This window comes from Lactuca sativa, chromosome 1, assembly GCF_002870075.4.
Source record: "Lactuca sativa cultivar Salinas chromosome 1, Lsat_Salinas_v11, whole genome shotgun sequence".
NCBI lineage: Eukaryota > Viridiplantae > Streptophyta > Magnoliopsida > Asterales > Asteraceae > Lactuca > Lactuca sativa.
Genome location: NC_056623.2, coordinates 199,057,961 through 199,070,580, shown reverse-complemented (window position 1 = coordinate 199,070,580; position 12,620 = coordinate 199,057,961). Strand labels below are relative to the sequence as shown.

The following is a 12,620-nucleotide window of genomic DNA, read 5'->3' as shown; positions in this document are numbered from 1 at the left end:
ATCTTTTTAATATTGGTATAAATGCCTCATTAATCTCCCTAATGAATTACATCTGATTCACATGTAAATCACATGTAATTTACATATGAATTACATGTAAATCACATATTTAATTACATGTGATTCACATGTAAATCACATATGAATTACATGTGATTCACATTTAAATCACATGTAATTCACATATGAATTACATGAGATTCACATGTAAATCGCATGTAATTCACATATGAATTACACGTGATTCACATGTAAATCGCATGTAATTCATATGTGAATCGCCTGTGATTTATATTTTAATCACATGTAAATCACATATGTATTTTTGTGAGTGTTTCTGCACCAACCATTTTTTTAATTTTATTGTAGATTTTGAAGAAACTGTGGTGAATACTGAAGAGGTGAAAAATGATAAATTGAAGAAAATATGGAAATATTGACAAGAAGACATGTGCTTTGGAATTTTATACCACTTTTTTGTTTTTTATATTTTATTTTGTATCGAATAAAATACTTATTCTATTGTGTTTAGAAATTAGTAAATAAAATGAGTTTTCTTATGATTTCCTTACAAATATTATAGTATATGAAATATGCATATATGTATTTGTAAAAATATTCATATATGTACCTAAAATGTTGATTTTTTGGTTAAAAAGTTATAGTATTTTTTTTAAATATTCCAGTTTTTTTATTATTATTTTATTGATTTTTTAAATGCTTTTTAAAAAATTACAGTTTTTTTAAATATATATATATATATATATATATATATATATATATATATATATATATATATATATATATATATATATATATTCCAATTTTTTTCAAAATTCATGTTTTCCGTGAAAACTAAAAAATCTGCACTTTAAAAAAATAAATTGAAAAATACTCTTTCTAAAAAAGTCCGAAATTTTATATATAATGTAAATTTATAGAAATTAAGATTAATATTTCTAATATCACAAAAGATTAAACATTAAATGAGATTGATAAGATGACGATCATGCCCTTAATGAACTAATTTTAATCTAACATTCTACTTTTAGTTTTCGGGTTATCAGGAAACTATAAGTTCTCAACCGATCTTATATATATATATATATATATATATATATATATATATATATATATATATATATATATATATATATATATATATATATATATAGGAGAGGGTTCAATTGAGAAAAAAAGGTTGAAAATGGGGGAATCATTCTCAGCCACTCATTTATTTTTGCCGCAAAAGCCTTCAACGCACCGGCGAAGATGGGAAAGGAATGCACATGTGTTTTCCTAAAAAACATGTTTTCTTAAACTATGGTAATCATTACTTTAATATATAAAAAAACATAGTTTTTTTTTTCAATTTTTAGAAGCTATTTTTATCAAAAAATGATTTTAAATATACCAAAATTCATGATTTTTTATTCTCCACAAATAGACATCCATATTGATATAGTTTTAAGATAAAATAATTTTTTTTTTTATATTTTTAGCTATCGTTATTCATAAGTGAATAACAATACATCAGGTTTTATTACAGTACATTCGTTATTCACTTATGAATAAAAAATATGATTTTTTTTACAATTTAAGTATCATTCATATATGAATATAGCATATAATAAACATAGTATATTCATATTTAAATATTGGATGATGTATTCACTTGTGAATATTAACATAATATATTTACTTGTGAATATTAGATGGTATATTCACTTATGAATATTAAATGATATTTTATATGTGAATATTACATAGTATTACATTTTATATCACATGTGAATATTACATAGTATATTCACTTGTGAATATTAGATGATATATTCACTTATGAATATTAAACAATATATTCATATATGAATATTACAAGGTATATTCACTTGTGAATATATTCACTTATGAATATTAGAAGGTATTTTGACAAATATATATATAATTTTTATATGTTATTCACATATGAATAACATACAGACTTGCATATTTGTTTTGTGTTTTTAATAATCAGATACTGATTCAGGTGAGAAAACATATTCATATATGAATATAACGTGGTAATTTAGTTTATGCATTTCATCAAACAGTTGGAGTGCATACAAGTTAACTATTTTAAAAATGTTAAAAACATCAAGTTATCAATTCTAAATCATCATATACTTCCGATTTCGACTTTAGATACAACATCCTATGTCTGATCGATTTCTTATTTGGATTTTGATTTCCGAAAATCCGATTGGGAACCTGTGAGTACCGATTCTGAGTCCTTCAATGTCAACTATGACTGCGAGTCCAAAACTCCGATTCCAATCTCATGAACAGCGAAGAAATTTCGATTCCAACTGATTTCGTTTGCGAATCTGGGAAATTCCAGTTCCAAATCCGTTATGAACTTTAATACATGCTTGCAAACGACGAACATTCAGAGTATTCAACAAAGAAATCGATGAAATTGATGAATATGAGTTGCGAATCTGTGTTCAACAGCGAACCTCCCAGCCATGAATATCGATGAATAATTAACACTGGATGACATTAATGATGGTTTAGTTGAAAAAATCTAGATGATTGTTGAAGGTTGGAAGAGAAATTTTAATGGTGAACGAACTGTTATCGAATTCTCTATAGTTACGTATTTGAGATTGAAGGTTATTAACATATTTACAAGTTTGCCACCGTATATTTTTATGCTTAGATTAAATGAGTGGCGGAGAATGATTCCCCCATTCTCAATCTTTTATATATATATATATATATATATATATATATATATATATATATATATATATATATATATATATATATATATATACTAGTTGTGAGACCCGTATAATATACGGGTTGATTAAAACAAAATGTTAAATACGAACGATTAAATATAAATTTTATTTGAATTTGAATTGAAATAAGTGAAAACTATGAGAAAAAAACACGCAAAGAATAAATTAATTAAAATTATATGTTTAGTTTGTACTAAACGGGTTAATTATAATAAAATATTAAACATAAAGGTTTAAACTGTAAATTTATTTGGAATTGAATTTGAAATTTAAAATTTAAAATTTGATAGTCATTATGGTAGGTTTAATTTATGGAAAGTAAATTAATGATATATTGAAAATGAAAATTAAAGTAATGACAAGTGGAAAATAAATATATCTCAAATTATGACAAAATGACATGTGGCTAATCTTATGAGAGAAGGACATGTGGCAAAGTCATTTTCATTTATTAGAGTAGATATATATATATATATATATATATATATAAAGGGACAAGGGCACACGGCTAAGATAAATTCTAATTCTTTGTGATCGAGACAGTTCACCATGATGATGGGGAAACTCCTACAATTTGGAAGAAGGCAAATTCACACCATCATCTCTCGAGAAACAATCAAGCCTTCCTCTCTAACCCCTTCTCATCTCCAAAGATATAATCTTTCCTCCCTTGATCAACTCTTCCAACACACGTATACGCCGCTGATTCTGTTCTACCCAAACAATGGCAATTACACTTTATCTGCCGAGGACAAAGCTCATGTGATGAAGAAATCTTTGTCAAAGAGCTTATCGCAATACTATCCCTTTGCTGGCAGGTTACCCACGCCCACAACACCTTACGTTGACTGTAACGATGAAGGAGTGGTATTTGTTGAAGCCAGAAACGATTGTCATCTGAAAATGTTCGAACACATTAGCGAGACTGATGAAACTCTAGAGCATCTTTTCCCTGATGATATGGTCTGCTACAACTCACCTAGTAATACGAGTCTTGTTGGGGTTCAACTCAATCACTTTTCTTGTGGTGGAGTTGGTGTGGCAGTATCTATGTCACACGTCATTGGTGATGGCCGGACTCTAGGCGCTTTTTTTAGTCACTGGGCTTCGGTGACACGTTATGGTTCGACAGACCACCAAGAGGTACTGCCACTCAATCCTTATTTCATTCATTCGCCGTCTACCGGGTCTCTTATGCCAAAAGCTCAAGTTATCAACCAAGGGCATACCAATCATGTCGCCAGAAAATTCGTCTTCCCTAACACAAAATTAATTGACCTCAAGAACAAGGTCATTGCCATGGCGGCAGCTGAATCTACACCGCCTACACGGGTTGACGTTTTGACCTCTTTACTTTACAAAACTGCTGTTACAGCAACCACGACAACATCAGGCTTCTTTAAGCCGTCATGTTTGATGATTCCAATGGACATACGTAAGAAGTTTGTCCAAAAGCTGCCCCAAACTACTGTGGGGAATTTCTTGTTGGGTATGATTGTACAGACCAGGCATACGAGTGAAACTTCATTAAGTGTAATTGTTGAGGAGATAAAGAAAGAGAAGTCGCAACTTCAAGGGATACAAAGTGTGCAACATGCTGCTGAAAACATAACTTCTTTGATGTCGAAATTGAGGAACGGAGACTCAGAGGATGTCACCAACACAATATATGTGTGTTCGAGTTTTTGTGGGTTCTCATATAACCAAGCGGATTTTGGGTGGGGAAAGCCTATGGGTGCAACTCTTGCACTTAAATCACTAGATAACATAGGGTTCGTGCTGAAGGATACTCCAAATGGTGATGGTGTCGAGGCACTGGTGATTCTGGAAGAAGAAGTCATGGAAATATTTCAAAATGATAAGGAGATGTTGTCGTTTTGTCATAGTAACCATAATTAAATTTTATTTCTGTTCTACTATTTCCTTTTTCATATGTACCAATAAACGAATAAGTATTAAGGGACAATATTTTACATTTCGTATTTTAAAGTGAGATGGACTGTTGGAAAATTTTTGAGCAAATTGTTATGGTTATGGATTATAGTGGAAATATTATATATCAAAAAGTATTTTGCATATCGTTATCTGTTAAAAAGATCTTTCTTACCAAATGATTAATTGTTTAAGTTACCTAATGGAAAAATATCTAAATTTACGTATAGGATTATGGAGCCTGTGTATTTGTATTTTTAAAAATAAAATATGTGCACTATCCTCATTTAGTTTTTATTATAGTGTATGAAATAAAAAATAAGGTGCAAATAAGTATGAAAAATAAGATGTAAATAAGTATTAAAAATAGATTTAGTGGCAACTTGTTTTTGATTTCATATAGCTATAGAGGAGTATATGAATTGTATATTTGATTGATGTATGTATGACATACATGTGAGAGTAGCTTATATAGCCAAGGTACTACCAACTAGCCAAGGTACCACCAACTATGAGCACTATACTACAAGGAGACTACACTTGTTATTTGAATAATTATTGCACTATACTACAAGGAGACTACAGTTGTTATTTGAATAATTATTTTCAATAGAACAACTTAAATATATAAAAGATACATATGTATCTTATTCCTTAATATGCCACCGTATTATCGAAGATGCATCAGAGACTCCAATCTTGGAATAGAGCCTTTGAAATGGACAATGCGTCAACGGTTTGGTTTGAGCACCCGCTAGTTGATCAAGCGAATTGATGTGACAAACATGCAAGGAACCATTAGTGACTTTCTCACAGACAAAATGATATTGTGCTTCATGCGTGAGTGGTATACTGGGTTAGCACATGAATATGTAGCTCCTGTATTGTCACAATGTAATATGGGATGATGCTTGGAAGGGATGCCCATGTCATTTAAAAGATTTTGAGCCCATGCTACTTCAGACGTAGCATTAGCAAGGGCTTTGTATTCAGCTTCGGTGGACGATCTTGAGACATATTTTGGACGAGCTGATCTCCATGATATAATGTTGGATCCAAGATAGAGTAGATATGCAGTAGTTGAACGTCCTCTACAATCGATGCAACCCAAATTGGAGTCAAAAAAGGCAGTGAGATCCATAGAGGTGTTGCGAATGAGAAATAGACCATGATAAATCGTACCCTTAACGATTGCCAATGAGCCTTTGATGGCGATTGCATGTACTACGATAATTTTTTGACAACAAAGGATATACCTGGTCTTGTGAAGGCTAGATATTGCAGCGATCCAATTAGATTCCGATAAGATTTAGGATCAATAATGGCGGTCTCGTCCTGAAATTTGAGAGTAATTGAGCGGTTCTATAACATCATGTTTATTTAAATAAGTAAATAGATATAATTTATGAAAGAGTAGTAGCCTTAAAGTCCATTATATTCAGTGAGATGTCGGTTTCGGGAGCCAAATGGTATACATTGGATTATCCAGGATTTATTTTGTAAAGATTTTTAAAAGTCGGGGGTTAAAATGTAAGTTTCAGGTTAGTTTCGTAAATATTTATGAAGGCAAGGACTGATTGGTGAATTATTGGGACTCAAATTGAAGAGATTTTGGAAGCTTAGGGGCTGATTGGTAAATTCCGAACTTTATTTGTAAGGATTTCAGAAGATGGGGTTTAAAGGGTAAATTTTTTACTTAATTTGAAAGGAATTAGGATGAAGGGGCTGTTAACGTAATTATGGGATAGATGCTCATAACAGCCGTGTATATAACTTCATTATCTGGTCAAACCCTAACCCTAAACCCCCTTATGTTGCAGTCGTCACCCCACCTCCCTCCAGCCGCCACCATTCACCTCCTGACCTCCGGCGCCGCTAGTCATCGAAGCACTACCACCGGACGTCGTGTACAACCAAAAGAGAACCACCGGATTCGGAGCCTTGAACGTGGATGCATGGGTGAAGAACGATGGGAACCGGTGAATCGTTCCTTCTCGTGCTCCATCGCCGCCATTTTCCTCCTATTTTCTCTCCGGCCGCCATCATAGGGACTCATCCGTCGCTGCCTGGGTCCGTTGGAAACAAAGCTGCCGCCAGGAGTTAGGCTCCTGTTGCTGCTATGAATCGTCACCTTATCGCCACCATTAACCGCTATCTCTGTCCATTAGCGCCGCTACTTCTATTTCCTTTAAAAGACGAGCGTCGTGGGTTCGTGGGTTATTTGTTCGCGGTTGCGTGGCTGCCTGACTGAGAACCGAAAGAAATCACGGCCACCACCGTGAGGTGGTGGCTGCCGCCGTGAAACTGCTGCTACCGCCGCCGTGCGCCACATGGTGGGTGGCTGGGTTCGTTTTGCAACAGAGAACATAAGCGTGTGTGTGTCTATTGTAGTTATGTGGTGTTTGGATGTTGTTTAACTGGAATTCTTGAAGAACAGCTGCCACCATGTGCCGCCATGTGTGTGTGTTTATGTTAGTTAGGGTGGGTGTTACTTTTGGTATTTCATTGTAAATTGTAAAAGAAAAATGGAATAATGAGAAAGAAACCATAACCACCACCGTGAGGTGGTGGCTGCCGCCACCGGCCGCTGTGTCGGGTTGCGGTGTACCTTGTTGGATTGTGACTCGTTTGGATGTTTGGACAAAGGGACTAATAAACCCTAATGGGCCTAATAAACCCTAATGTACCCAATGAAGCTTAATGGACCTAAAAGCCCGAGCATGTGACTAATGGGCCTAATGAGCCCTAATTGATCAAAAGACCTAGCATTTGGGCCATTGGAATAGAATTGTGTATTAAGCCAAACCACACCATATGATTTATTTAGAAGAGTGACGGACTTAATGGATTAAGTCCTTAGTGGGTTAAGTGAGAAACACTTAACCCTAACTGTCATTTTATGTGAAACCCTGATTTCACTTGGGTTTATTGTTGGGCCTTTCTATTGGGCCTTGATGATTGGGTTATTAATTGGCCATCCAAGATCAAGAAAATGGACTAGAATAATTAATGGGCTTTGAGGTAAGGCCCATATGAGGAGTTGGGCCCAATTTGGAATATTAGGCCATAGATGGTCCATAGTTTGGGCCTTTATGATTATGTGATATTGGGTCATTAGAATGTTGAATATTGGAATGGACTAAATGGTTGGGCCTTATGGTGAGACCTTATAAAGGTTTGGGCCTAATTTGGAAAATTGGGTCATGTGTTAGGCTTTGAACCATAGTTGACTTTTGGGCCTTTGGATTGGGCATTAGGCTTGGATCAAGCTAAGATTGGGGTAAATCATTCTTTTACCCCAAGCATGGACTTATGGTTATGTATTGGAACCCAATTATTAATTGGGTGTTGTTTTGATGCTGACAGTTTGAGAACATGTCATCCAGTAGCTGGGGTTGGGTCTACGGGACTTCAACAGTGTGAGGTGAGTTACCTTCCATTAGAAGTGGGTCTAAGGCACCAAGGCCGACCTACTAGTAGTTGATTATAGTTGAGATGATTGTCTTTGTGATAATTGTCTGGTTTGCTATTACTTGATGTGTTTTATGTTCCAGTATATTATATTCTACGTGATAGTGGTAGTAAGAGGGGAATAGTCCCCCGATCGGTTGTTAGGACCGAAGGGTAGGGCGGACACCCCAGATATGTATGACAGGATGTTTATGATATGTTATTATGTGATAGTAGTAAGGGGTGAAATAGTCCCCGTGACCAGGTGAGATAAACCGGAGGGTAGGCAGGCACCCCAGAATGGCCTGACACGGGTAGTCAGCACCCCAGAATGGCTTGACACGGGTAGTCATCACCCCAGAATGGCTTGACATGGGTAGGTCGGGCACCCTAGAATTGCCCCGACAATATGTAGGCTATGTGATTGTATGGTGTGTGGTATGATGGGGGAACTCACTAAGCTTCGTACTTACGGTTTACAATTTTCGTTTCAGGTACTCGTTTTCAAAGGAAAGGAGTTGGCTCGATCGCAGCGCATCACACTGTGGTTTTCCGCACATGAGATCTTCGGGATTACACTCTGGTATTGTTTTATGATAACATGTTTTGCTTATTTCTACTTTGGTTTTAACATGCCATGATATTATGGATGTTTTCTTATACTGTTGGTTTTATAATAACTTATCTAAAATTGAAAATTTTGGCCTGTATTTTTGGGATGTTAAAAGTTGGAATCAGAGCCTTGGTTTGAGGGATTCGGGCACATTCTCGGGTGTGTCTGAACTCAAACCAAGGACTTGGTATGGAATTTTTTTTTCAAAGAAAATCATTTTATAAAAAGAATTTGAAAGGAACTTGGAAAGAGAATGGAACTATGAAAAGAACAAGGTGAGTGATACGTGCAATCAGCCGAGCTCAATTAAGTTTTCCCCAAGATACCCATACATGTTATGATATGATATGATTATGATAACTGTATGCTAGCTTAGGGCTAAGGATCTAGGAAGATGCCTTATATGCCTACTGTATGTGCTTAATGAGCTGCATGATAATACTGATCAGTCAGTGATAGGATAGCCTATTTAGGTTATGCCTGATTGTATGAGCCTTGAATTGCATGTATAGATTCCTGAGTAGAGGATATAATGGGTTGCTTAGAATACGATGGTTAGATTTTCCATGGTCTGAATGCTGCTTTCTTTGTGCTTTGTGGGACTCTTAGTAATGTGAGCTAGCTATATTCATGAGGTAGCTAGTTGACATTACTAGGAATCTTTCAGCAGCTGAGGACTGGGTGAGTTCGGGAACCTAGGAAAGCCTAGGATATGCTTTAGTAGGATAGTGGTGAGGCTCAGTGAGACTTGGGTGTACCACTTTGAGGAGGTGACTTGGAGGATTCAGGAGGATTGTTGAGGAAAGTATGGACAGGTGTGGAAGGTAGTATTGGGCCCGTACTACTGAAAGCACAAGATCCATAATCGAATCGGTGAGAGTCTTGGAGAATTTGAGAATCTTCAGGGAAGAGTTTGTGACCTAGTTTGGGGACAGACGATGTTCCGGTGTTGCAGCTTAGCCATTGGCAAGTGAGCTAGTGAGCGTGACAGGATGTTAGACCCTGAAGGGTATGAGTTCCACGAGGTTGTAGATGCGAGATCGATTTGGAGCACCTTGAGAAGAGGGGTTCATAGTAGGTGCGTATAGTAAAGGGTCCGTGGAAGAGACCCATGATTTTGATCATTAGGTGAAAGGCCAGCAGGGCCGGTGTCAGTGCAGCACATACGAGAAAGTGCATAAGGGAGTTTGTCGCTCCAAGGGTTTAGGCTGCTACAAATGTGGCAGGGTTGGTCATGTCAGCAAAAGGTGATAAGGATTCTTGGGTATATTCAAATATTTGGACTGTCAACTCGGTATGGTGTTAAGTACCCAAGAATGAAACTCAGATTCTGGTTCCGGCTCAGGAGTAGAGCCCGAACCAATTGTAAGGTCATGGATGGAAGGATCTTCACCAATGATCAATCAAGCATAAGAAAACAAAGAAGAGATGGAGTAGAAGATGAATGAAACTGAGCTTGCATACGATTAAACACTTGAAATCGTCTGATACAACTCAGGGGCCGAAAACTAGCAATAGTACAACTTTACTAAACTCTGACAGCCTGACACCTATACATACTGACAAGGACCGAAAACAATTTTCGGTTAGCAAACCGAAAACTGGTTTTCGGTCACACCTTAACCAAAAGCTTCCTAGACCGAAAACATCAAACATACACAAAATGACTCCAAAATACATTGAAAAATGCCCTAACTCATCTATACATTGATGCCTAGCCCAAACCATATATATTGGCCCTTCAATCTCCCCCATTGTTTGGGGATAACATGATTCAGTCTTTATCAACCACCAACACGTCTGACTTTCCCATAGCTCCATTCCACATCTCCTTTTCAGTAATATCAACAACCATGACAGTGTATTCCTTAGCAGCAGACTCAAAAATGTCTTCAGCCACCACAATCTAATGAATAGAAAGCTTATTTATATCCCACTTTCCAAATTGTTGCAGATCCTTCTTGTCATATAGACAAATACATCCATTTTTAGGTTTGATGACAACATAAGATGTAGTTTCATCAAACACCCAGTATTGCATGGATTGTAAAGATCCATCTGGATGGTCTTGAAGGATAAGAATTTGCTTTAATTTATTAGTAGCGGGCCACATCACAGTCCAAAGAGGCTGATTGGTTTTGGGATCAATGACATTCGGGTATACCTTGATGATTGACTATGCAGTCTTCATTGAGGGAAAGCCCTTTGCCACTTGACCTTCCAAAAATAACCTGAACTGTGTCGCCTTGGGTTCATTTGTTGGATTTGAAAAAGGAGCCTTAGACAATTTAGTAAGATCAACCCTGGTCCAAGAGTTGAAGTCGTGAGTATCTTTATACAATTTGGTATTTCCACTCTTCCTTCTTACAATCCACATTTTCAGAGGGTCATGGAATCCCCATGAGATGATCCCAGACCTATCACCATAAACGTCTCTGAAACGAATTTATCCAAGATCCGTAAAGGTGATGTTTGGTTGATCCACGGGAGCATTCTGATCCGAGCTCCTCTTGAACAAAAATTGACCCTTCTCAGCAGACTTGGATAGTTTAACACGTTTTAATGCCACGACATTTGGAGCCTGCACTGGTTCTTTGTCAAAACGATTGACAACCATGGTTGTTTTTATAGGAGGTGGAACTACGAGAGCGTCTTGATTGTGAAGATAGACCCTTGGCTCATTGACAGATGATTTGAATTTGTCACCAAATTCTTTTTCCATCTTCTTCTTCAAATCATAATAGCTGGCGGTCAACAAACCAAAATGCGTCTGAAGATCAGTGATCTGCTTTGTTTTCTGAGCTTTATCTTCAAGAAAATCAACAACTTGAATATTGAGCTTGGCGTTCTCAGTTTGAAGGTCTGCAACCTTGATATCAAGCTCGATATTTTTCTGGTTCAGCACACTAATCTCCTTTCTCAGCTCAGGCACTGAGACGTCACCATCTCCAGATATATGTTCCTCAAAGGATATTCCTTTTCCACGTGAGGAGTGAGTTGGACTTAATGGTTGGGTCAAATGAATAGCTAGTCTCTCAGAGACAGTGTCATGATAAGGCCTTGGAGGAGATGATCTCAGGCCAACAGACGAACCACTAGCTTCATAGATAGAGCTGGGATTCTCTTTAATGGGCACAGATGAGGATGGAGCAAATGTTGTAGATAGAGGAGTCTTTGTGGTTTGAGTTGGGTCAGGAAAAACTAGTCTCACCCTTGGATCAATTCTGCGCCTTTTCATCGGGGGCTGGGAGGTCAGGACAAACTGGGTATCACTTGTAATTGGCTCGGATGTAGGAAACACATGATCAAGGGGAGGAAGCCCTGATGATGTGTCCATATGAGTTGAAGAATCAGCCGCTTGAACGGTAACCAGAGGCTCAACTTCTCGATCGTCAGCTTTTTCCCTTATCTCCGCTGTTGAATTGGCACCATCATCGATATCCTTGAGGAAGTCATCGAGGTCTTCATTTGGTAAAGGGTGCTCAAGTTCAGTAAATTGCATCGAAATATCATCTTCGTCGTAACCGGACAAATCAAGATTCTCATACTCATCCTCTTCTCCTCCTTCAGTCTCAGTAACTTCTTCTGTAGTTCCCTCACTAAAGTCACTCTGAACCGCCACGTTTGTGAGATCATGCTCTTCAGCAACAATGGTGGATGGAGTAACATTCTCAATCTCATGGTCTGAAACAGTGATAACATCGTCATTCACATTTGCATGTTGAGACGATGCTTGATCAATTGACATTTGTTCAGACAACCCATGGGATTCTGAAGAGTCTGACAGCTCAGTAAACTTTCCAAATTTCATGAGAGAGTACCTCCCATGAAACATGATT

General features: G+C 36.8%; 1 protein-coding gene across 1 annotated transcript; it reads left to right on the top strand.

Annotated features, from left to right (window-relative positions):
- Positions 1 to 3,312: 3,312 nt before the first annotated feature.
- Positions 3,313 to 4,796, top strand: LOC111882500 (acyltransferase Pun1). The gene has a single exon (XM_023878867.1). It carries the CDS (start codon positions 3,336 to 3,338, stop codon positions 4,683 to 4,685), a length of 1,350 nt encoding a protein of 449 aa, XP_023734635.1. The 5' UTR covers positions 3,313 to 3,335; the 3' UTR covers positions 4,686 to 4,796.
- Positions 4,797 to 12,620: the final 7,824 nt, after the last annotated feature.